The 27,430-nt window shown below is 40.4% G+C and overlaps 1 protein-coding gene across 3 annotated transcripts in view; it reads right to left on the bottom strand.

Moving 5' to 3' along the window:
- The window catches only part of HPSE2 (heparanase 2 (inactive)), a 538,231-nt gene that overhangs the window by 7,754 nt on the left and 503,047 nt on the right, over positions 1–27,430 (bottom strand). For all 3 annotated transcript variants that reach the window (XM_006925894.1, XM_006925895.1, XM_006925896.1), the window contains 2 exons: positions 19,100–19,245; positions 12,388–12,534 (listed from right to left, as the gene is read on the bottom strand). In XM_006925894.1, coding sequence (XP_006925956.1) covers positions 12,388–12,534; positions 19,100–19,245 — 293 coding nt within the window. The remainder of the gene's footprint in view (positions 1–12,387; positions 12,535–19,099; positions 19,246–27,430) is intronic.

Genomic DNA, 27,430 nt, shown 5'->3' with positions numbered 1-27,430 from the left:
TCCCGGCCAGTGTGCAGGGAGGCGGTCCGCGTAGGTGCGGGGCTGGTGGCGCCCGAGACTCAGCACCCGGCTCTCGAGTCCCCTTTCCCCGGCGTCCTCCAACCCCGTGTATGTCCCCCCGAGGACCCCTGCCTGAGTTAGGAAGCCGGTATGTGCAGCTGTCCTTCCCTTGTCCAGGTCAGGGGCAGGTTAGAGGCAGGAGGGAGCCCGGCCAGGTTTGAGGACGGAGGGGCCTTGCTCCCCTCCCCTGCTCTGGGAGAGGCTGCGTATCTGGGGAAGCTTAGCGAGCAAGTTCGTTTGAAATGGCCAGGAGCAATCGCTACCCCGCTGAGAGCATTGCTCAGGAGTGCTGGAGCAAAGGCTGTAGGATGGTCATGACCCTCTCTGGGGCACTCCTACTCCTCCAGGGTCATGGGGAGGGTTACTTCCTCCCAAGTGCGTCCTGCAGCATTTCTCCTGTGTGTTTATTGCTCTGCCTGGAACCTGGTAGAATTTGTCAAAAAGCATGCTCTTCCCTCCAGGCCCCATAGGAAGTATCCTCCTCCACTGCAGCCTTATCTGAGAGCCCCAGCTGGAGGCACGTTCTTTGGTGCTCCCTTTTAGCATGCATCCTCTCAGCTTTATTTAATCCATGTTCAGGAGTCATTTTGCCTGCTAAATAGAATTGTTTTCATTTCTTAATTTTCAGTACCATGTCGTTCAGTGCCTTCTTGCCTATGCTAGTAGTTCAAATTAATGTTTGTCAAGTTACACTCAGTCGACCTCTCTAGAGTTCTCACGGGGCTGGTTGGACACTCCAATCCCTTCCTCTATTGTTGTTAAGGAGAGGAGACTGTAAGAGAGAGTGAGAGAGAAAATGCCATAAAACCTTCCTGTTTCCCTTACCCCATTCAAAAGCCCATTACCATATATGAAGTTCCTGGCCACTGAGACACTTTGGAGGCTGATAAGATCATCCACCCTTCATCCTACTCTTTGAGTGCATATTGAAACAATGAGGTGTGTCGATCGACCTTTTGTATCACTGAGCGGAGAAAACACTAGGACTCCTTTACACAAACAGAGCTGGGTTTATAGGCAAGTTGAGAGGGATATAGGCTTTTCCTGTTTGCAGTCAGGTTTGGGGGTTGTGATTTGATCTGTGTTCTATCCAAGTCTGTGTAATAATTGTCCAAGCCATAAATGGGTTTCTACCATGTGCTTCTAATGGTTTAAAATAACTTAGCACGCTTGGCAGACAAGATGAGAGCCCAGCTAAGGAACCTAGATTTATCCTGATATTGTTAACAGATGAGGGTATTATCTGGGGGAAGTTTGGGAAGAGACTTTGATTCTGTGACCATGTCAAAGCTCCATGTCATAGGCATATCACACTCAAACCACAGGACACAATAGAAACTAGCTATAAAACTCATGGGGACTTTAATATGTGGTTAACTCTGTTCCCTTCCCATTGTGAAGAACTGGTGCCATGATCATTGACATTCACAAGTGGTGTGTGAGGGACATTACTCATATTCCTACTCTTCGTTGTATTGTAAAGATTCAATTATAACAGATGTAGTCATTACCTGCTGAGATAGAAAAAAAAGAAACATGCAAATGTGTGGTCAGGCATACTATAACTAACACATTACGTGAGGAGAGAGACAGGAGGAAACCAACTTCTTGGCTTGGATTTAGAGTCCTCCTGCATTCTGGCCTTCATATATGTTTGTGGCCTTTCCCTTCAGCCCATGATGTGTCTATATTTGTCATGTGAAGTGATGTGCCACGCCCCCAAGCAAAATGGCCCTTGAACTTTTGTACTCCTAAATCTTTAGTAAATTCAAGTTCCCTCCAGCATTTCCTAGACATAGGACTGGGTCTTCCAGCTTCTGCTCAACGGCCCTCAGCCCTGAGGATTTTCCAGATTCCCAAGTCAGAATTAATTTCTCCCTTTACACTCTGACTCTCCTATATTTACCCTCTTGTGTTCTGTCTCATCTTACAGTTAAAGTATCCTCTGTGGTGAGGGACCAGGTTTCCTCACACCAACTGTGCGAAGCTGGGAGAGACAATGAGGGAGGGGTTAGGAGGATCCCCTTTGCAAGCAGTCAGCAGGTGAGATAAAGAGTCAGGTAAGAGGGTAGGAGTGTGTGTGTGTGGTGTGCGCACACGCACAAGTACACAGATAGGTTTTCCGTACGTAACAGTATGATATAGGGTCCGTAAGCCTTAGTTCCATAAGGTCATGGCTCTTTCAAATGTGTTAAATCAAAGGGATAAATATCTGTTTTATTGGATTTTGACAGTGTTCTCTATAATACCAGGGGCACTGGTATACCCTCGATAAGGAAAAATAAGACGTCCCAGGTGGCACAGGTTCTGTTCCACAGTCCTCAGGTGTCCAATTGCTGAGTGCAGTGACTGAATCATTCCTGCGGACGTGATCAGGGAAGAGGTAGTCTGCCAAGCGATTGCCGGTGTTTGGCAGGTGGTGCACAGTTTGGCGCCCTAGCCCCTTGACTGGAATGAACTGCATCCTGTCATGGGCTCCCAATGCTTGGCAGCCAGAGAAATACTGACGCAGGGCCCAGGCCCTGCTATAAGAAAGAGGTGGATTAGGACTTTTCAGTTCCCTGGGGCTTGCATTTGTCCATCACCCAAACCACAGCCTCTGGAGGGTGTGGAGAGAGAAGACGAGGGCTATCTCTCAGTCCACCAGAACTGCCTACATGCTCTGCTTCCCTGCCCCTCAGTTTAGAATCAACTGCTCAGAAACATGCTAGCTGTTCCCTACGGTGCGCATTTACCAGTATTTCACCGGAGTCACCTGGAATAGAATGGCAATCTCTGCCTGCAATGAGGTTCCCCTAGTCAGTGGGGCGGGGAGACCACAGCCCTGATAGACAGCTGTGCGGAGAGACTCCAGCTGCTGGGAGTGAGCTGGAAGAAAATGTGTTTGGAGCAGAAAGCATGAAAACTCTTAGAAAATAACAGCAAAAACCCTGGATTCCTAAACATCTTGGTTTAAGATGTCGAGTCACCATAAAATATAAAAGCATTTTATAATCCTCTAATCTGCACAGTGATCTGTACATTACTAATCTGGGAGTTAAAACAAAACAAGGAAACTTTGGGGAGCCGTACACATCCTTCCACTCGGTTGCAGAGAACCCCTGGGGGCTCATGGCATGTTCACACCTTTGGCAAAATGGCTTAGTGCCTGAATGAAGAACAGAATCTGGGTGAAATCAAAGATGGAAACCATAGGGGATCTTGTTCCGCCCCTTTGTAGAGGGACAATGTTTTTCCACCTTGGCCATAGATTTGAATCACCTGGGGAGTGATAAAAATTACTTGTCCCTTGGGCCTAGCCCAGAGATTTTGGTTTAATTGGTCTGGGGTGAGGCTTGGGCACTGGGGTTTTTAAAACTCCCCAGGTGATTCAAAGTACAGGCGCGGCTGAGCACCAGGGGTAGAAGAAAGAGGGAATACGTTTGCAGCTGGGGGTGGAGAGGAAGTAGCTTTCTAACCACCTTCTGAATTTATTTTAAATAAAACCAGCTTTTCTTACTCTTTTAGAGTATCATGTCAGAAGGCCACATTTTTTAAGTCAAAAGGAAGATGTGAACTTTGAAAAGGCATGCTTTTAGTTGAAGAGTCTGAGATGAGCATGTTTGCTGTTTCAATAGAACTGCTTCATGTCTTCCCTCTCCTTGTGTTGTGTACATTGGTGAGATGAACAGGTCTCAGCGCACACGTACCAGGGAAGTGTGTGTGTATTGCTTTACAGGATAGGTTAAGAACGGAATCGGGTGAAGCATTCATACGATAAGAAACTCCGTGTTTCTTTAACACTGAAAAGAAAACTTTGTCCTTTTCTTGAAGTGCAAGTTCTATAAAGTCATTCAGATTTCTCTCAGGTGTGTCCCAGAGAGCTCCCTACAGAGCACTTCAAGCTCTCTTTAGGCAAGAGGAAGCAAGAGGATTAAATGTATCGCTCAGAACCTTCACTATATTTTCTAGATACGTATATAATTATTTACTTAGATAATGCTATATACATTGGTTATTAGCTACCATCTCTTTCTGAGCCACGAACACCCTCAAATGAGCACCTTTCACTCTAATTTTCAGTGAGTAAGCTTACATTCACTAAAGATTTGTAAGGTTCGTTTCTCTATACATTTACTTCTCTTTTTTTTTGTTCTTCTACAGACCGACTTAGAGCCTTAAGTATAAATATTTTTATAAATATACATACTCACATATATTTATATCTCTATATTTGCAGCGTCTATTGCAGACTTTCTGAACTGGAACACTAACTTGCGTGTTGCTGGTTAGACAAAGCATCACATTCTCGTCATTCAGGGAAGCTCTGAAATCTTCTCACCAGCAGGCATCTTTCCTGCCACTTTCTGCCTCTGCAGCTTATCTTTTCTCCTAAGGGGCTCTGAGCGGCCTTTTGAAAGGGCTGCAGATGTTGTAGGTGCATCTGCACTGGCAGAGCCTTTCCTCCAGGCAAGAAGAGGCCTCTATTCTAACCCTTATCTTTTAAAAGGATTTTTTTTTTTTAATGACATTTTAAAACTAGCGCCTGAAGCCCTGTGTAGGTTAACAGGTTTCTTCACACACTCTCAGCTTGAATAGCACAACTATTGATCTTCTTTACCTCTTATAGGACATCAGAACAAATTCCAAATGTATTAAAGAAACGAAGATAAAAAATGAAACAAAATAAACTAGAAGAGAAGAAAGATACATATTTATCTGATTTCAGGAACATAAATACATACACATATACGTGGAATGGAAGAAGCCACAAAGCAAAAGACAAATATATTTAACTATGTAAAAAGGGAACGTTTCTATATGTCAGAATAATACCCTAAAAATGAAATAGATGAAAAATAGCAAATAAAATACTGGAGAAAATATTTCAAGACATATGATAGATAGTAAAGGGGAAATTGCCTTATATTAGAAAAAATTTTTCAATGATTAATAAAACAATATCCCCGTAGAAAACTAAGCAAAGGACATAGAAAATTCATAAAAGTGACACAATACTAATAGACATAAAATTTTTCAACAACACTAATACTCAAAGAATACAAATTAAATAAGAATATTATTTTTCATTATAAAATTGGCAAAGATTTAAAAATCTTACTATTCTGTATTGATGAGGCAAACTGTAATAACAAAATGTTCATATTTCCTGCTCCTTTTCAGACCTCCACAGCTCAGTTTGTCTGAAGTGAGAAAACAACTGCTAATCATGTGATATAAGGCTCCAAGTCTCAGTGGTTCCAAGGTGAACAGGACAGTGAGCAATCTGTAAATCAGGCCATTTGAGGAATGGTTGAAAGAGCGAGAGTGTTCAGCTTTGAGACTAGAATTCTAAGGGGAGACATATTGACAAGTTATTATAAAAAAGGTGTAGATTCATTCTAAAACAAGGGCAGGAGTGGGAAGAGAATATGCTTTGGCTCCATATAAAGAGGATCTTTCTTACAATCCGAGCCGTCTAGCCCTAGAGTGGGCCAACCAATGACATGAACAGTCTCTTCAAGCAGAAGCTGACAGGCTTTCTGTCAGGGATGTTATAGAAGAAACATCTTAATCTTTAAGAGTACTTCCAACTTTTTCCTCTAGAAAGTCGTTTTTTAATAAGTGTGGATTTTTCAGAGTGGTATATTTTAAAAAGAAACTAATTTAAATGATCCCAGGCAAATGGAGATAATTGAAACCTGCAAGGAATACATACATCTGATCAACCGGAGTTCAAAAACTCCAGGCACCAACTAATATCAGCAGTAGAGAATTTAAACACTTAGATGTTTTGAGTCTGCTTAGATAAATGGAGTAATGGCCCTTTGCTCCTAGAAAACAGGTCTTCGGATTGTTTTTGAGTGTGTAAGAAGTCTTGGTATAGAATTCTTAGGGTTAAGGTTTTTCCCAAGGCTCCTTTTGCCAGATCTGTCCATGTCCCAGAATAAATGCGGTGCTTCCAGTTACCATAAGGGAGAGATTGTGGTGGGTCAGGGGGTGGCCAGTTCAGCCCTCAGGACTTTTCACACCAGCAGAGCTCTGAATCTGGAGATGAAGTATCAGAATGTGGTCTGTTCCAACAGGGACATGAAGTTATTTTTAAAGTCTTAGCACCTGGGAGTTACTTGAGTATTTTCAGAGCCATTCTGTTTGGCTAACATTAAAATGACACCTCTCTAAAGGCATGCAGTTTGATGCCAACGTTTTTCTTTGATATAGGATTTAATGAGAGTGAAATCAAAGAAAAAGTTGTATCCCAGAGGGCTGGGGAAAAAAGTATGTAGAAAAAGGAAAAAACACACACAGAGATATTTATTTCTTCCCAGAATAGGCAATAAGATTCTTGGTCCAAACGAGCCTTGAGATTCCTTCAGCTAAAATCATGGCAGCTGAAGGAGAGGCTCATGCAGATATGAAATTCAAACACTTAATGTGGAACCTATTACCCCCAAGGCAGAAATACTCATGGCACCATCCATAGGCTGCTTCCTGCTAGTTGTTTGTTTCTAATAATAGAGATGAACTCTTTGAGGGCAGAGACCTCAGAATCCTTTCTCCCCTTCTCCTCCAAACATCTCACATTAAATAGTTTTTGAAGGCTGGGTGCTGACATGGCCTGTCATTAGGTCTATCAAGAGACATTCGGATCTGAAACATTCATATTAAACTTTACATTCGGACTTTTTTCCTAATTTGTCTACTTGGGATTCCTGAGTTTACTAAGAGTTGTGGGACCACAATTCATTTAACATGTTCGCCAGATTAATCGCTACTGCAGGTTCAGCTGCCGAAGAGGAATAAGTTATTCCTGGCATGGAGTACGATCTCAGTAAGAGTTGGTGAATGGATGAAGATATATACTCTCCAGCTGCCCTGAGAAACCTCCCCTGCCAGCATCTTTCCCTCAGAGATGCACCTCGGAGGGTGGGCTCCATCAGGAGTAGGGCAGCTGGCAGTGTCTGTGTGTATGGGGTCAAATACAATACACTGAGATTTATTTTTAGAGACCTTAAATAAACCAATGTATAGTCACTCCTGGCAGTTAATAATCCCTTTGTTTGAGAAGAGCATAGAAGAAGTGGAATAGAATCCCTCAATTTTGCTAAGATAAAAATTTGCTTTTACTAAAATTCTGTGACTGGGAAGCAGAACCTTAAAAGCAGTCCAGAGAAGAATTTTTAAGAAGGATCTGAAATTAGGATTTATTAATGGAATAGAATGAGTTTAATCTAAAGGAAAGAACATTTCTGAGTAACCTAATACTTTTAAACTATATTTATTACATAAAAACTCTAAGATGAAATGAACCTAGACAGTATCATGACAGAGTTCAGTTATCCATACTGCATATTTGTCATTGTGTCATTATAATTTTGTATTACCAGACTCATGGCGGGTAGTACAGTGTGGAACGAACCACACTGAATTCAGGGTCAGGAGATCTGGACGCTTGGTATTATCTAGCTCTATCACATAATAGTTGTGTGAGTCTTGAGTAAGTCACTTAATGCTCTAAGATTCAGTTTCTTCAGCTCTAAAATGGGAGAAAGGCAGGAATTGTTCTACTTGCTTCATGGTGCTGTTCAGAAGGGTAAATGAGATCATGGCTATTAAAGCTCTTTATTATCTATAAAGGCCCAGCCACAGGCACAGCAGGCCCCAGTGTTCTTATAAAATTTAATGTTCTTATAAAATTCAGACAGGATTGAAATTGTGGGCACTCTATCCCCAGAAGTCTTTAAACACAGAGCATCTTCTGGTCCAGATGTCCTAGCCATAGACTGTCTGAGGGCAGATCACCTTGAAATGTCATTCTACTCCAGGATCCTTAGCATCTGCTGATTCCTCCAGGTCAGTGTGTCAGAATAGAACAGCCAAGGTGACAAAAGTTCTTTTCTTCTTTTCTAATTTTTGGATAGTTTTCCATTCAAATGGAGTTGAACAAAACACATATGGAAGAACACTGGGATCTGACCAAACACCTGCTCTTGGTTTGACGTTTCCCCCCAAAAGTGAGTCCTCCTGCTGTTTGATATAAGTTGACTTGTTTGGCCTGACTTCACGTTACTTCTCTTTTGAAGGATATTGGAGATATTTATGTCTGGGGTAGAACTGATTCCCAAGAAGACAATGCTTATTGATTTGTGATCGTATAAAGCACAAAGCAATTCTCTCCCTTGTAGATGGTGGAGCCCCCAAAGGTGCTCTTTGACCTACCCAGAAGGGGAACTATGATTGTCTGGGGTATGAATGCTCAGTCTTCCTCACAGAAAGGTGAGAAACTAGGGAACATGACAGAGAGGGACATATAGCTAAAGGTTTTTTGGAGAAAAACTAGTCTGATATCACCACCACTCTCTCCTGTAACACAGTCTCTTTGTGTGGCCTTTCGGTGGCTTGAAGAAGCTACTTTGCCAGTGAGCATGGAATTTTTTTGGGGGGTGGAGGGAAAGGAAGAGAATGATAGAATTTTAGAGTTTGCCAGGAAGCGGTAATCTTTTACCTCAACCTCCCACTGAGTGAGGAATCTTAGAGCACCTCAGAGATGGCCATGGCTGCTGACTCTCTGATTAATAGGCTACCTCCTGAGAAAGCCTATCCTGTCCTTGGTCAGACCAGGCAAGCCTTTGGAAAATGAACTCATTTTGTGGTGAAATCATTCTCTTTTAAATTGCACTTCCTGGTTTTCTGTCATTTTAGAGGATTCTAGGCCAAATCTGTTTTCTTTCACTTAGTAGTCCTCTGAATATCTGAAGAAAGTCCTCATGACTTACTTTTTTTTTTTTCTCTGAATTAAATCTCCCCGTTTCCTTCAGCCAACCTTGAAAAGAGTATTCCAGACACAGAACACCCTTACACACTCTGCAGTTTTCTAAAAGTTTCCCTTCTCCTATCTTGGAGGGTAAAGGGCACCCACCTTTTGCCTGGTTCCTAGAAGGAGAACTCTCTTATATGAAGAGTTGATACCTGAGTGGTGGGTCTTATGACTGGTTCACTCATTGAGACGAGAAACAGGAACCTTCGTTGTGGACCTGGGAGCCTGGGCTATGCCTGATTAGTGTCCTCAAAGTTGCTTCCTGTGCAGTACCTGATATACCTGAGCCCCGAGTTCACATGGAGATACCTTTTCAGAGATCTCAAGTTATTTCCAGCCCTGATGGCAATCCTAAGAGAACGAGAATTACTTCATGTTCGCTACAAATCAAAAACATTTGCCGACATCTCCCTCCTCCTGCAACTCCAGGCCAAAACACCCAACTCGCGGCTTGAATGGTACACTGACTTGTTCTGTATCCTCCTCCCGCTTCCTCCGGACAGGAGCAATTACAGGTTCCCCTGCTCCCAGAGCTTTTCATCCTCCTCTGAGCTAATATGGCTTCAGGCTGCAGCTAGGAATTAGCAGACACAGAACACAGAGTTTGGCCCCAGAGGCTTATAAAAGAGAGAAGGAGACACCAAAGGCTGAAATCACTTCCTAGCACTTCCTTTCATCTTTTCCTGCAGAGTCTGCTGCACTGAAACCACACCCTTCCTGTGAGACCCCCGTCCCACAACCACTGAGGGCTCTTGCTCTTATTAGTATTTACTGAGCAGAGAGCTGGATGTGGCACTGAACACGTACATGACAGTCCCTGTCTGGCAGCTCATAGTCCAAGAGGGCACAGCACACGGTCAGCGCCACCAAGGTCTAGGATGGGACAGTTGTTAAATTAGCAGTAGTTTACAGGAGAGGAACAGATTTAGAAAAGTGAGCGAAGGGCCCAAAATCACACAGTGAAGTAGTTGCAGGGTTAGAACTGTAATTCAATCTGTGAACTTCCAACCCCAAACTCTCTTTAATATAATATATGTACCATCATATGTGGTGTCTGCATTTATACTTATATGTGTATGTGTATGCATGGGCGTGTGAAATTTTCATTTGTAGCAGGCTTCATTTCATTCATATGCTCTAATTTGATTCTCAGACAGGTGAGGGGGCTGAGGTTTGATCACACAGGTAAGTAGTAGCAACTAGATGCATGTCCAGGCTTTCTGATTCCGGCTCCCTCTTCTTCCAATTGTGTGACATTGTTATCTGATCTGAGTGGGTATTACCAACCCGCAGTTCAAGACCCCTGTGGAATGAAATTCTCTTTTTCCCTGTCCCTCTCTGACATTCTCAACAAAGCCATAACACAACTCCTCAGTAACATAGTGACAAGGTGAGGTACAAGATGGGGAAATACGGCATATCAGTAATCAGTGAGAGTCATTTCAGTTACCCTTAAGGACAGGTATAGGTAGAACAGGGGCCACGGTGTGGCCAGGTTCAAACATCAGGGAGTAATCCTGGGGTTACAGATGTAGAATCGGGGTAAGCAGGGCTAGAGGCCTGTGCTCTTGGTTGGTGGAGAAACAAGCTCATAAAATGATGCCACTTTCTGCCTACCATCTCCTTATGTTTCAGGGTTTTGCTTTTATGCAATTCGTATGTCTTTTTATCATAATCTTAACAAATGTCTTATCGACACATTATCTAAAAAATCTGAGAAGACTCTGCTTTTGAAGAACGTTCTCAGCACAGTTGTTTCCCTCTTCTTCCCCAACTGACTGGAATTGAGGAAAAAGAAGGCAAGAGGCATTTATTGAGTATTTACTGTGTGTTGGGAACTTTACATAGATAACCTCATTTACTCTTTTCCCCATGAGAGGTTTTACAGATGAGGAAACTGAGGCTCACAGAGATTATATAACTTGCCTAAAGACACACAGCCGGCAAGTGGCAGAGCAGGGAATGCTACCTCGGCTTGTTAGACTAGGCATTTAATTAGTTCCTTCCACGTGGCACACATGGTCTTCCTGACACTGGGAAGACCCAGCTCCTGATCTCTTTGGTTCCAGAGACCCTGAGCTGTCACAATCGCTGCTCAAGAGTCAGCCCCTGTGCCAGACATGACTTTGCAGGTCATTATTGAATGGCAGGGGGAGACTGAAACATACTCATGGTCCTCAGAAAATCAGACCCAAGATGAGAATTTTTGATCTGGAAAGGACCTTACCAAACATACAGCAACTCTTAAATTTTGTAGATAAGGATATTGAGGCCCAGGGATTAGGATTAAAGGATTAACCCAGGTTATATGATTATTTAGTAAACCAGAACAGAGTCTCCTGTCTAGGATGAAGACCAGGAACTCAGCACACCAGTTACAAACTACTGGGAAGTTGAGAGAGAGAGGATAAAACACTCGAGAGAGTTCTGCTGATATAGGTAGGATTGACAGGAAAGAAAAGTAGAAGTAATATACATGCAGCCAGAAAACAGAGCCAGAATGTGAACCAAGACTGAAACTACAGATCTAGGGTGGGCTAAAGAAACTCAGTAAGTGACTTCCCAGATTGTGCTTCGTTCCCATTGCACATGCAGTTGGAAGCCAAATGCAAGCCACCAAGGTTGCAGCGCAACAGTGAGCAATTACAGCACAAATAGTTGTGGGCAGCTGTGGGAGTGCAAGCCACCTGCTCCAAGTTTACAGCTTTGTTAAACTTGGTAAACATTAAAAGTGGAATGGGAGTGCTCCCAGTCTGTATGACATCCCATACCCTTCCTGGGAGGCCTTACGTGGGAAGCTGGGGTGGCTTTACCCTTGACCAGGCCCTTCTCACCATGTCCTGGAGCTGCTTTCTGTTGGTCAAGGTCAGTGTTGCCAACAGTCTCTAGTAGAGACTGAAGGAGGTAGGCAGTATCACGGAGTCATATATTTATAGAGTTTGAAGGGACCACAAAGCCCCCTGAATATAATTTCTCTTCTGGTGTTCAGATAAGGAAATTAAGATATAACGTTAGGGGCAGAACTGACTCTTGATCTCTGAACTTCTGACCCTTTGTTCGGTGCTTCTTCCTCTAAGCTCCATGAGGTTTGTAGATGATGACAAATAGAGAGTTATAGCATTACAGGATGTTACAGCTAAAAGGGACATGGTTCTCCACTATTAGTGTTTTGGGTTGTCAAATGAGTAGAAGGTGCTATTGGCATTTAGTGGGCAGGGGCCAAGGATGCTAAATAGGTTGAAATGTGATCATTCTGCATAATGAAAATTGTCTTGCCCAGATCCAGGAGTGCCCTCCTTGAAAAATACTTTGTCCACCCTTTGACTTCACAGTTGAGGAATTCAGCCTAGAGATGGGGAGGTTCTTGACCAGCGTCCTAAAAGGAGTCATTAGTCACCCAATTCCATTCCACTGAGCCCCTGAGTAAATCAGCAGCGCCCTTGGTGCCTTCTGCAAAGAGGCGACTCCAGCTCCCTCCCACTCACCTCTTGCTGCTCTTGCACCTAAGCTATTTCCAGATCAGCACTTACTTGGACTTCAGACCCTCCTGTCCGTAGGGTTGCAGCAGATACTGGTGCACGAGCTTGTCCCTGAGAGTCCCAGCCAATTTGATTTTCTTTCTTGATCGGTGCAGGTTGATGATAAAAAGTGTAATGGACCCTCGAACATAGTTGTGGCTGAGATCCAGAGAGAGAGAGAGAGAGAGGAGAAAGATGGAAACAAAGTGGTCAGTTAGACTCTTCTAAATAATTCATAGACCTCATGAAATAGGACGACCCACAGAAAGGGCACTTGTTTTATGGTTCATGGCCACTCTAGACCTTCAAAGACAGGAAGACCTTGTTACTGTGGTTTCCTGCAAAGAAGATGCCCGCTTCCCACCACACTCCTTTTGTTTTTGTTGAAATATATTGCAATGGTTTGAGAAAACAAAATATTATTTTTTTCTGAGTATGGAAGTAAAACATACAGTTGCAAAAACAAAAGAAAGAAAAGAAAAAAGAAAAAGAAATAATGTAGAGAAACACAAAGAAGAAAAATAAAATTCTCATGATCCAAGTATCTTGAGACATAATAACATTTTGGTGGGCATCCTTCTAGTATATTTTAGTTTATTAACTTGACATATATTTACTGATATGTGACACATTTTACTGAGTATGTGACACATATATATATTTCCCAGTTTTTACATAATCGGGATCACATTGTCACAGTTTTTTTCAGTTTATGAACATCTTAAACATGTTCCCATGTTATTATGTTATTATATATTCTTCTACTTATTAGAAGAATGCTAAATTCTTCAATCATAGAAATGTAACAATTTATTTAACTAATGCCCTACTTTTAGGAACTTATGTTGTTTTCAATTTTTTGCCATTATAAATGATGCGGTGGAGGACTTCATTCATAAACTTTTTGCACATCGTGATTATTTCTGATGGATAAAGTCCTTGAATTAGAAACATTAGGTCAGGAATCACTGTATGATTCCTCACCAAATCTAGTTCATTCCCAGTGGTGCCCTGTGGCAGATTTCGTGTCTCTGTTTTACTGAACCCTAGAGTGATCACATGATTGGCTTTGGCCAATGAAATGCGGGTGGACATGTTAAAACCTCTGGGCAGAAGCTTTAAGAGCCAGTCCATGTTTTGCCAGGACTCTTCTTCTGCCAGAAAGCAGAAGCTGCCCTATTACGGGAGCTGCTCTATTGACCCGCATCCTGGAATGAAGATGATATGGAGCAGAGCTCCCGCTGAGCCATGGCAGGTGAAGAGTGTGAATGAGAAATGCATTTTCTTATTAATAGCCATGAAGATCTGGAGGTCCTTCAGTATCATAGCATAGCCTTATGCTTCCTGACTGATTCACACATTTTGATCATATTGATATTAACTCTTTAGAAAGCTTGTACCAATTTGCTCTAATTAGTTATGTATGAGAGCACCCATCCTTATAGTCTTAAGAACACTAGATATTAAACTTTCTCCACCTGAGAGATGATGATAAGATTTCAACGTTGTATTAATTTGTACTTTTTTAAAAATTCATACCGAGAGGCAGCATTTTCATTTGCCTGTTTGCCATTTCATTTCTTCCTTTGTAGATTGACTGTTCATGTCTTTTTCCCATTTTTCTATTGATTTATGAAAACTATTTATGTATTAAAGACAGTGACCCTTTGCATGTATTTTGCAAAATTTCCCCCAGTTTTCATTGACTGATTCAGTTTGTTTACATTGTTTTTAATGTATAAAAGTTAAAACTATCATGTAGTTAAATTTACTAATCTTTTTGATTTTTGCTTTAGCTGTTTTATCCACCCCAAGGTTATAAAACTATTCACCATTTTGGAATCCTTTTAAACCAGTACAGGATATTCAGAAGCCTAGGAGAACTATATGCCTACATGGCCTTTTAGCATGTAATCAACAAAACTATAATGATTTCCTTCTCTCTTGTAGGAAAAAAGACTGTTTCTAAGGGGTCCCTTAGGGCCCCATCTGGATGGGTTAATGAGAGGAAACAGAAAAAATGACCTGGTCCTGCCTTCAAAGGGGAGTTCAGAGAAACTCTGCATCAACTTTGCCCAGAGGAAAATATCATTCCTTACAGAAACAGCATCCCTCAGCCTCCGGGTCACTCATCTCTGCTTCTAAAGGTGCTAATTAAGAGTTGAGTGATCAAGGGCAGGTCAGTATAACTTGGATTGTTTGCTTGTTTTTAATAATAAAGTTTCCAGGGCTCATCTCTGGAGATTTTGATTCAATCCATTTGTGATCTGGGCCTGGAGATCTGTATTTTTTTTAAAAAAATTTCTGGGATATTTGGCAGATGAGTTGGGGTTGGGAACCACTTGTCCAAAGCAATCCATTAAGATTATGAGAAGAATTACCAAAGTATATCCCACTGGCTGTGTGTCAGATGATTTTTCTTGCATGTGTAGGAGGGTACATTATTGTGTTCAAGGCTTTTTGGATGCCTGCTTTGAAATTCTGATAAATTATTAAACGACTCTTCTTTCTGGTCCCTTCTCCTCCAGTCCTTCTTCTCAATCCCCTGAAGCATGTGAACTAGCTTTTGGAGGCAAATGAATTAGGTTGGAAGAGAACGCCGATTTATTTGAGCAGACTTGTGTCACCAGAGCTCTAAAGAAGGATGCTGCTAGCCTGTGTCAGTGTTTACCATCATTTAAGAACACCAACTCTATTCCATCAATGGGCTTTAAGCTTAGTTTACCTGTGTGCAGAATTGAGGACGACACCATTAACTACAGGTACTCTGGGCTTCAGAGTGTGAACAAAGGTAGGTATGCGTGGGTATCCATCTTGCCAACTGTGGTAAGCCCTTTTGTTAACTGCCATCAAACAACCTTCTCAAAGGCCAGCAGTGGAGGAGAGTAAGCCATGTGTTTCATTAATGAGTTTCTCCTCTGCAGAGCTGGGGCAGAATGAGGCCTCAGAGACCGCAGAGGAGAAGGGTGGGAGGTGGGGAAGTGGTGATGGGAGGGAGACATGAAATTACAGCATTGCTGCAGGGAAGGCTGTCTTCAAGCTGTTTGGCAATGGTCTGATTTCCATTTACACAGTTCCCCTGGGGGAGACAAACCAGTACTGAGAGCTGGTCCAGAGACCAACACGCAAGGCTCTCACGGAACTCCTGGAACTGGTATGAACTGGCACTGAAGACTGCCCCAGCCACCCCTTTCCCTGCTTGGCTGATGGGCCAGGGCATTAAGCAGAGGCCTTTTGGCTGTGAAGACGTCTTCATGGTTGGGGAATCCAGCACCAACCTGAAAGTGCTGTGTTGAGAATCCATTCCTGAAGAATGTATATTCTCTACCCACAGAAAACTAATCTTGGAAGAGTATTCTTTCACTAAGACGATGGGGGATGACTGAAGGCATGGCCTGCAGGCAATTAGTACAGGTGGATTTTGGTTCTCTTAGTGAATGTCCCTTTTTGTCTGGTAGAATGTCTGTCTTGCTCCATGTCTGACTCATGGCAAGACTTTTTCACCCGCAGAGAATCCATGTCTCTGGAGTTCATCTTTCTGGCTGTTCTTTTGCTGCCTGACATCTTCTCTGTGTTGCCATGGGAGGAGGAGGAAGTGAGTCAGGGAAGGGAGGCTGGAATTGGAATATCGGGATGTAAGAGGTGGAGAATGTCATGTGGGGAGGTGCATCTTGACTTTCAGATAAAAAACAGTCACTGTTCTAAAAATGTCTCCAGTGAATCTGGGAGACTAAGAAAGGGAAGGGAGGACGATGCTTTGGAATCCACAGTCATTCTCAGTGAAAGTCAATGTGCTTGAAAACTGGGTTGGTCCATTGTTTCCAAATCTAATTCAAAGTTTTTTGGTTCGGCAAAAGTCAGACCCTGTTTTGCCAAACATTTTTTCCCCTAATTTCAAAGCCCCTGTGTATTTTAAGGGAAATTTAATCCACATGTTTCTGATTCATTTACACTTAACTCATCAAAATATTGTTTTGTAAGAGCCATTTGATGTCCAAGAAGCCTCAGGAACCTTTTTTATGAGTCTTTAAAAAAAACTTCTTCTGAAAAACAGGAAGTCATGTTTTGCCAATAATAAATGAACTTGAACCCCAAAAGGCTCAATTTTGCTTCAATATCCACCAGGTTCCAACTGGTTCTGAACTTGGCTAAGGATGTCAGCTCCTCCCCAGAAACATACATTGTTTCAGCAGAATGGTTTAGAAAAAGAAGGTTTTTCCCAGTCAAAATGTATTTGTTCTCTGATCAAGAAGACCTAAAGTGAGAACTGCCATGCTGCCAGTGTCCTAATTTATTAACTCTAGAACAGAAAGCAGAAAAGCACCTGCTGGTGTTGGTATGAGCATCTAACTTTTTCTCCTAAATCAATCATAATGACCCACAATGCAAGAGACTGCCATGAGAGACAGTGAGGTATTCAAGTAGAGATTGCAAAACTGTCAGGGACATTGTAGAAGGAATTTCTGTGTTGTCTAGGACACTAGGCCAAAAGATCTCTAAGGTTTCTTTCCAAATGTAAAACTTTGCATTATTAATGGTGTTATTTTCATATTGGGGTGATACCATAGAACCTTTGGAATTCAATATCACAACATAAATGCAAATGACTGGTAAGGTGCTTGGCACATAGCAAGTGTTCCATACAAGCTGGAGTGGAGGAGTCATGTTAACAGACACTTCCTTTGGGTTGTTTTACTGGTAAGTTTATATTTTCTCACCTAATCTGTGATTTGATCAAGAGTCTATATTTTTGGAGTATTGGTCAAGACTGAATAGGATTAAGCCAACATGCCCACCTGGGATATTTCTGTGACCTTAGCCTCATTGGCCACAAATAAATTAAGTGAATCAATAATGCTTCCTCGTGACTGTTGGATGAGGGGGCACAGGCAGGGCACATGGCTTCCCAGAGAGACAGAGCAGAGACAGTACTCTCCTTGTGCCTACCTGTCTGGGGTACCTGACACCCACTGATATGGAGAAGACCTGCAATCTCAGCCACTGCAATGCATCTTTGAGGGCTTTCTTTTCTAATAGGAACGAAAAGAACTTCACCCCAGTAATTATCATTAGGGCCATCCATGTGTGGAATGGGTTTAGTAAAGTCTTTTTTTTTTTTTTTTCTAATGGGAGAAGGAAAAACAGTACTGACAGCAGCACAGTGGCACCATATCCCCAGAGAGGTTCTGGAGTGATACCAACAGAAAGCAGAGGAGAGTGGTGATGAAGAGAAAATATTGAATCTGACATTTTTTCCGAGTCCTCACATGGATACTATAAAGGCCACAAACTGATACGCCTCCCAAAAGAGACAAAAGGTGCCAAGAATAATTTTTCTCTCTTAAAGCTGGGAGTCCACCTTTCGGGTGGTTACCTCAGGGCCAGGGCAGAGACAAGGATTACAATGTTTCCTTGTGTGGCGATCAGATAACTCCAGGCCAAGGCTGTAAAGAGTCACTCTCTGTCAGGTATTGGATTGAACTTCCTGTTGAGCAAAAGGGACGTTGAAAACCTCTGGCCTCTGCCCAGACCAGCCTCCTCTCATCCACAATAGGTACTTGTATCTACAGACAAGACAACTGGCCCCTGGCCTCCTATTCTCAGAGTGATTCTTTGAAAAATCTTATCATGATAAATTAATTGGCTTGGCTCCTCTCTCATCAAGGAAGGGGAAGGAGCGTCTGTTGTAACTTGACCACTGGGGCTCTTTGTGCTATCCACTGCCCATGATCAGCCTTGATAGCTGGAATGAAGATCTGGCTGGAGGCACTTGCTGACCCCTCCTCTCTGCCTCAAACCTCCCCCCTGCCCCGCCCTGCCGCCCCGGGGGTTTCTTTGCATTAAGAGAAAGAATCCCCGCCCTCCCCCAAAGGGCTGCCCACTCTGCTCCTTAAACAGGAAATGATGTAAGAAGGCCATATCTGGTCTGAGGGATTTTGCTTTAGGCTCAGTTTCAAGTTTTTACCTTATGCTCCTCACGTTTTAAAATGTTTATCTGCTAAACTTTATTCACTGATAATTATTTTTCCTGTTTGTTTTAAAGACAACTCTAATGACAACCAGTGCTTCAGATCAAAAAGAGTAGGATAACCACACATTACCATGCTGAGTTTTTGAAGGTCCAGCTTTCTAAAACAGGAAGCCTAAATTTTATTTTTCTTAACCCTGAAAATAGCTGAAAAGATTTTTGAAATATTGAAAATGTCTCCAAAGCTGGCATGACTATCTTGGGGTACTCCTTTCATGCTAGTTTGGGACATACTGCTCTGGGGCTAAGTTCCTAGTGGTATAGCTCTCCAGCATGTGTCTTGGAAATGCTGACTTATTTCCTCGGGCTCCACTGGTGGATCATAGAAACGGATTTTATATCTCTTGCCTTGGTTCAGCCAGAGTCACACAAAAAAGCCTCTTGGGCATTACATCAACTGGCACAGAGAAAATACTCAATAAAAATTTTTTGAATGAAGAAGTAAATGAACAAATGGCATGTATTTTAATGAACCTTTTATGAATAAATCCTCTAAGTGTGAGAAAGGAGTTTACTTGGAGAAAAAGCTATTTATCAGAGAGTGTTTGAAACCCGAGAAGAGCAGGTAGAGTGAGTGATTCCAGAGGCAGTTTTCAGTAAGTCTTGAAGGAGTCCCAAATGACACGGAATTCTAAGAGGGGCAGAAAGCCTGAAGCCCATAGAGTGGCTTTCTGGGCCATCTCTGCGAAGACTTACTTGTGGTGGCTTGTGCAGTGAGCATAAATCCTTAGTTTGTCCCGGATCACTCGACCTGGCCGTGGCTTCCGCTGGAGCCCAGCCACGTGCACGGCCAAGACTTTGGGGCCGACCAGGCGCTTGTAAAGGAGAGAGAGCCAGTAGTCCTGAGGAGAATAAAGAGGCAAAGTTAGGAAAGGACGCACGGTCAGGTGTTCTGAGTACACATGACAAACACACAGGCCAGAAAGTATTTCTTAGCAGGAGTACAGTGAATTTGGACCAATGTGACTCTAACCCAGTAAGCATGCTCACCCCAATGAAGTGTTCACCCTGGGTTGATAGTGAAGCCAGCACTGTCCACAGTGGCCTTTTCAACTGACCAGATGTAAGTGAGAAGACCCAGAAAGGCATACAAATGAATGAATGAAAGCTTTTTACATACAAAATAACAGTTGGGCCTTATATTTTCAACTTTCTTTTTCTATGACCGTAATTTCATACTAGTTTATGGTTTCTGTTTACTTGTAAAACGGAAAGTTTCCAGTCTTTAGGATTGCCACCAATATTAGAATCCAAACTGTCATCCTCCAAATGATGTCACTGAAGACAACTAGTGCGAGGGAGATAAAAGTTTCTAGAGGCAGGGTTCCAGAGTCAGAAACACAAGCAAAAGAATGTTTGCAAACCATGGTGCTAATGCTGGGTCATCCTCAATAATTCTAAAAGAAAAAGAATAATTCTAAACTATAAAGAATGTGATGCTTTTAACTTTTCAAGGGTCAGTTTGGAACTGAATAACATTTAGTCTGTAACCCACATATGTATTTGGACTTATGAAAGCTTCTTCACCGTCACCTTAATTTGTATTGTATTTGCTATTGTCATATTTTGTCTTTGTATTTGATGCAAAATAAAATTTGCATTTGTATAGCGTAAGCTCTTATCAACTATTACGGGGTAACGTCTTCAATGTTTATAACTCACTATGTTACACAGGGCTTCCTAGTTTGTCTAGGAACCCCCTGACCTCCAGTTCTGGAATTCAGTGAACATACTATTCAGTGCCTGCTATTCAAGGTCTTAAGGACATCAGCTATGTCTTCTCAGCCTTCATGTTTTGAGGCAGAAGCCTCTTAGTAATTGCTATTTTTTTCTTATGTGGCCATCTATAATGTCAACTGCTTAAGAATGTCTGGCGAGTTGCATAAATCAGAACAAAGTCTCAAAGCCCCTTTGTCACCAGAATAGCTCCATATCTGCCCTGAGACATGAGCTCTAAACCTTGCTAGACCGTTTACCTTAATTAACTTTAAGTGGCCTTAGAGGATGGCTGTTAAATATCGTCTCATGATATTTAAAATGGAAAATATTTCATCATTCTCAATCGAATAGATGAAAAACATTTCGTCGGTTGAATTTTCTCTTATTTATTACAATTTCTGTGTCTTTGAATATTACTTTGTGATGTGTTTATCACAATCACCCATATTTCCAATGGGATGTCTACCTTTTTCTTACTGATTTCCTTAAGTAACATTTCTTACTGTAACATATGTTTTAGTATTAGTGGTAAGAATCGTTAGAATTTATATGAAGCAAATATTCTGTCCAAGTTTGTAGTTTGCCTTTTATTGCTTTTTATGATTTTTTTTTGACATGGAGAATTTAAAAAAATTTTATAGGAACATATGTCAATCTTTTTCTCTTGATTTCTTCTTCTTCTTTTATTCTTAGAAAGTACTTCCTCGCACAGGTTCAGATAAATCTTCACTTATTCTGGTTCTTTTTATATTATCATTTAAAAATTTAACTCTTTAGTTTACTGAAAAATATTTTGGTTTATGATACCAGCTTTATTATTTTCTGAAAAATCTACTGGTTGTTGTACCATCATATAGTGAATAACCTGCTCCTAGGCACATCTTTATCACATATTAAGTTTTAAATATATGTTAATATATAAATATAAATGGTATTATACATTACGTTATCTAGAATTATTATATATTAATATTATATAATTGCATACCATACATTTTAATATATTTACATATACATTATATATAAATGTATATCATATAATATATAATACATATTAAGTATATGTAAATACATGAATATATATTTTATGACGTGTATCATGATATATTGATAAGAAATGTTATATATAATTCTGTGTCTAGATTTACTATTCTCTTTTAATGAACTCTCCATTTCTTTATCAGTTTCACATCATTTTAATGATTATAATTTACATTTTAATATCTATGGGTTCAAATCTATTTCATTATAATTTTTCTTTCTTTGTTCAAAGTTTCTGTAGTCATATTCATTTATTTTCCCAAATAAACTTTAAAATCACTCTTTTTGTAGTGTTTATTTTTCCAGAGAAGTTTGAGGCTAGCATGAATTTTACTCTATGTTTGGTTAGTCTGTTTATTTTCTATCTTTTGTATTCTGGCAGAATGCTTGTAAGAGTCACGTTTTATTCTTGATATTTGAACTTTTACCAGGAATGCATCAATGTGGGCTTCTGCATTAATTTGCTAGCATTTGGGAGTGTTTTTGATGAGAAATACTAAGGTCTTTCTTCAACCTGTGAGAATGTTCTTTAAATATAACTTTAATCTTATTTCTTTCTGTTTGCTCCAATCTCTGTTTCAGGAGACTGTTAGATCTCTATCCTCAATTCTGCACATTTATCATATCTTTTTTCACGATTTTTTAATCTTTTTTTTGTTTTCTCTCTGCAAGAGGATGTCTCTAGTTTGTCCTGCACATTACATATCAATTTTCTCCAGGATCATTTCTGTCATTTACTATGTCCAAAGAGTATTTTAGTTATTACAATTTTAGTGTCCTTCTAATTTTTTCCTGTCTCATTTAGTGTACCTGCTTGGTACCCATTTAATTTTTTTTCCTTTTTAAGTGTACTATGTATATGTTTTCCATATACAGGAGAATATATGTAACTTATGATTTTTGCTATTATGAACAATATGGCTTTCAACATTCTCATTCCTGTTTCCCAAGACAAAGGTGAAGAAATCTGGAGAAGCGCTACTGCAACTGCCTGGAAACCAGCAGCAGTCTCATCATTTGTGTACTTCTTAAAAATGCAAATTTACAGACTTTATCCCAGACCTCTTAAACCAGAATTTCCAGAGGTGGGAGCCAAATTGCATGGCTCTCCACCTGATGCTGCAGCTCAGTAAAGTTAGAAAAACACAGTGCTAGAGTAATACCTAAGAGTGGAATTGCTGTGTCCTAACAGGTATACAAATATTCAACTTTACAGGATAATGCCATTGTTTTCCAAAGTGATTCCAATTATTCCAACTTATACTTCCTTCAAGCAGCGACTGTATACATTCCCTTTGATCCATATCCTTGCCAACACCTGTTATTTTTACACTTCTTAATTTTTTCAAATCTAGTGGGCATACGATATTTAGCTCTTTTTGTATGTTAAGAAGTCCTTCCTCATATCTAGTTCATAAAGATATTTTATATTTTCTTTTAAAACTTTTAATTTTTTTTAGTTAAGTCTTTAATCAATCTAGAATTGATCTGAGGTATGATATAAGTATCTAATCTCACATTTTTCCATACCTAATCTCATATTTTCCAAATAGTCAATTATACCAGCATCATTTATTAAGTAGTCTCTCTTTTCTTTAGTGATCTGCAGTGCCCTCTGCATCATGTATCAAACTTCCATATATTCATGGGTTTGTTTCTGGGCTCTCTATTATATCCCATTTTCTGTCCTATACCAATACCACACTATTTTAATTACCATTGTTTTATATGTGTCTTGAACTCTGGTAGAGTAAGTCCTCCCGTCTTATTCTTCAGAAATGGTTTTGCTAATGTTGGGCATTTACTCAGTCATAAACATTTCAGAATCAAGTATTTAAATGAAATCTACTGCTACTCTGGAATCTCATTGAATTTACAGATCAAATGAAGAGAATTTACATTTTTATGATATTGAGTCTTATTATAAACAAATATGAAAGGAACTGAAAAGTAAACCCTTTCCAGTCAGAAATCTTCTCTGCTCCTTTCCTCCCTCCCTCCCTCCCTCCCTCTCTGCCTCCCTCTTTTTTTCCCTTCCTTCCTTTAAAAGTAAAAGTTCATAATCATGTAGTATTTTTCTATAAAGAAAGTATCCCAGATCATTTATAATGAAAATAAATCTTGAAAGGAGAGGAAAACAGAAATATTTTCAATTCAGAGACTAAAAACAGAAAAATTTTTATTTTTAGAAATTTTCTATTCACCATTTAGTAGTAAGTGTAGCAATAAGGAGAATCCAGTGTTAAGCTCCAAGTTTGCTCTGATGGCAGAGTCGCTGATTTTCCATTCCCCAGCACTTTCAGAGTGCTTCTACAGCCCTTTTCTCCCTGCCTATCCTCTCGGTGTTGTATGAAAACTATTTGTGATGAATCTCTTCACTTCCACTTCCCAAAGTGTACATGAATGGACAAAAAGCCTTAATTTCCCCGCCCCACCCCACCCCACCCCCAGAATTCGAGGATAGTGTGCCCAGGTAAAGCATGTGATCTAGGCAATAGCTGTATGTTTCTCATATGCTGTAGCAAATGTTTGCTTTTTGTTGTATAAAAATATCTGTTTACATTTAGGTCATATATGTATTAAGCACACATACATTTGTAATACAATCGTGCATATAGGCATACAAACAATAGGTTGATAAACATAAAATTTAGAATAATGGTTACCTTAAGTGGGAAGAATCAAGGGAATGGAATGTAAGAGGACTTGCAGGTTTATAGGAGTTATCAGCAGTGTTTTAGTTTTGGGGTTGGGTGGTGGATTCACAGGTGCTGATTGTATTATTTTGTTTTAAAAGGCATAGATAATCTTCTGAATGTGTCAAAGGATAAATTAAAAAGATAATAAAAAATAATTATGTCTGCATTTGTCTATCAGAGCTTCCTTTCTGAAGATACCATCATTGATCTACCCATAGGCCGGCATCTATTTTACCCAAAGAGAGATGGGTTTATGGAGACTTGCTCTTAGTTTACCACCTCTTCCTGCAGAGGAGCAGAGGATTTAGGTTGGTAAGTCAATTGATGGTATATTAAAAACCAAGGTGAATGTGAAATTTTCACCTTTACTTAGCTCCAGGCACCATTTTCAGATTCCTCTCTCACCTGTTCTTCAATCGGTTCCCTATTTATACCTCTTTTTTAACACTCCACCCTCCCTCTCTCACTCTCCTTTTCTTTCCCTCTTGTAAACCAGCTCTTAGTTGCCTGAAACTATATTTCCTGCCCTCCTCTCTCCCTACTTCTGTCCCTCCCTCTTTTCCTCCTCTTTCTCACTCTTTTTTATTTTACTATGAATGTGTCGCTTATATAATCATAAGCAGAATTAAACAAATAAAATTATGTCTAAACATTTCTTAAGGAAATGAATAAAAAAGCAGAAAAGATTATCTTTATGCATAAAACTGAAAGGAAAGAAAAAAGAATGCACATACATCTCTAACAACAACAAAAAAGGACATCGTATGAAAGATGGAATATATTGAGAAGTTTTCAGACAATAAGAGTCATCAAGAAGGAAGGCAAACATAATGGCTTTTTATGTCAATAATAAAAAAAATCCAAAGCAAGGAATGCATTGCAATTTTCAAGGGACAAAGAGAGACACAGCCATACATTCTTTAAGTGTATCAGATGTGAGAAGAGGTTGAAGAAAAATAGTGTCCATTTATTAGCTGGAGAGAGAAAACTAATAACAGATGACACTAAAAAGACAGAGGTTTTAAATCTTTTCTTTTTCTTTAGTATTTGTCAAAAAGTCAATTGTTGTCTGAAAGCGAGACAATGCAGTATATGGAGTAAGCTGAACCAAAATAAATGGAAAAAGAGAAAGAAACTGACAGAGGGTTGCAGAATTTACTGGATTAATCACTGAACCATGTGCTCCTTGAGGTCTGAGATTACTTACCCTAGCCCAATACTCCTAGCCTGCGCCTAGGAGTGCCTGGCTTGCAGAAGGTGCTAGAATTTAGTTATGAAATGTGTACCGTGTTTAAGGCTCTGTGCTAGGCATTAGAGATACAGTGGTGAATAAAACAAATACAGTTCCTGCTCTGATGAAGTTTATAATTTAGCAAGAAAGATAGTCCCCAAGCCAATGAGTTAGGCAATTAAGTAATTTTGATACTGCTAATAGTAATGGAGGAATCTATGAAACCTAACAGAAGATGTGACCCAGTCTGAGGGCAGGGGCAGTCAGGGAAGGACTCTCTCATGAAGCGACATTTAAGATTTGAGAAAAAGAGAGGAGAGGATAGGAAATGTCTTGGACAAGAGAGCAAACTTATGCAAAGGCTCTGAGATGGGAGGGAGTTTGGAATGTTCAAGAATCTGAAAACAGACCAATTCAGCTTGGAGCTCAGCGAGTGAATACAAGATGAGGATGCTAGGTCCAGTTCATGCAGACATCAGGATTTTAGAAACTGTCTTAAAAAAAAAATGAGAAGCCACTGCTGAATTTTAAGAGAGAAAGTGACATTATTCAATTTACATTTAGCAAGCTGACTTTCACAGTTGTGCAAAAAATGGATTGGAGAAAACCATTTAGGAGGTGAGCTTAGAAGAAAAATGATAATAGTTTGATTAAGGTGAGGAAATTAAACTAGAGAGAAGAACAGGGATTTGAGAGATATTTATTAGATAAAATTGATTGGACATAGTGATTGATCGGATATAGAGAATGAGCATTAAACAGGATTCGTAGCTTTTTAAATGCTCAAATCTTAATTCTAGAGGATGGGATGGCTCTTGGCAGCACAGCAACAAGAACCATATTTCCCTTCTGTCCTCAACATCACCTCCTCCTAACCCAATTCCAGACCACAAAAGCTTAGTGAGATCAACTTCTGCCAGGGATAAGTCAAGAACATACCTAAAAGAAAACAAAATCAAACAGAGTAATAGTAATAACTAACAAATGTGCATTGGTTAAGTCTTTCCCAATGTGTTCCTGAAATTTAGTTCTGAAGTTTCTTTTTGTCATTGTAAGTACATATGAATCCATTGTATATTTTTGAAATGTTTTGTCTTTATCTACTTATTTCACTCATTTCTCACATTTATTATTTCCACTAATCTAGAGCTGGGAGCCAACCTTTGGCCCACCTTCAGCTGCACCCCTCTCCATGGGGCAAGAAGCCCACACAGCCAAGGACCCATGCTTCTTTGTAGATCATGTTCTGAGTCCCCACAATCCCAGAATTTTGTTTAGGTAGTCCCTAACTTTTTGGCAAGACCTGTGTGGACCTCATCCTGGAGTCTGGCTTTCTGAGAGTGGACTGTAGCTCTGAAGTATGCAACACTGGGCTGGAAAGGTGGCAAGGGGCAGCTACTTATGGAGGTGTGAGCAGGTCTTGGGCTTGCCGAGTAGGTTGTCTACACTGGGTGATTATGAGACCCTCGATGATACACTATAGAACTAGAGGTGAAAAGAGAGTGCTGGGCTGTGGCCCGAGGTGCTGACTAACAGAGCTGTACTTACATTCTTTCATTCTACAAGTATTTTCTGAGGACATATTAGAACCCTGGAAAGTTTTTTTATTATATCCAAAACTCAGTTTCTTCATAGAGGTTTGATGAGATAATACAACTGGAAACATCTATCATAGTGCGTGATATATAAAAGTATTTAATAAATGTTGCTTATTCCTCTCTTTATTCCTTGAAAGACTGTTTTTAGCTTCATGGAAATAGTTATAGTATGTACACAGTTATGCTCTAAGTTGCCTCCCAAACATAAACATAACTGGTAACTGGTACGTGTGTGTGTGTGTGTGTGTGTGTGTGTGTGTGTGTGTGTGTGTGTGCATATATGGGAAAGGTTAAAGATGGTGGAAGGAAGCTCTTTGAGATCAGGGCTTACCTTTGCATCTCCAGTGCCTCTGAATAAGGATTTTGGTACTTAACAAATGTCCTTTGATTGAATGAATGATCAAATAAAGATTCACCTCCTGAAACCGATGAGAGGGTGCCAGGGCTGAATGGGAGTGAAACAATAACTTTGCTGGCTTCAAAGGTCATGGTTTTCCTGAGCACCGATAGGCCTTACCACAGGTGCCTAAACTTGTTTAATCTCAGTATTTTCTGCTTCTGGGAAGTATACATGCACTGAAGTGTGACAGCAAAAAGACAAATATTTTTCCTTCATAGAGCCTCTTGTCTGACTTCTGAAGTTACAAAAACCTAGTTAACTCTAGCGGCACAAATGCTACTCCAGTAGCCACTCTTTATCTAGGCATCTAACCTTGGAGAGCCAAGGAGAAATGAAATG

Source organism: Pteropus alecto, unplaced genomic scaffold, assembly GCF_000325575.1.
Source record: "Pteropus alecto unplaced genomic scaffold, ASM32557v1 scaffold88, whole genome shotgun sequence".
Classification (NCBI taxonomy): domain Eukaryota; kingdom Metazoa; phylum Chordata; class Mammalia; order Chiroptera; family Pteropodidae; genus Pteropus; species Pteropus alecto.
This window is presented reverse-complemented; position numbering and strand designations above follow the sequence as displayed.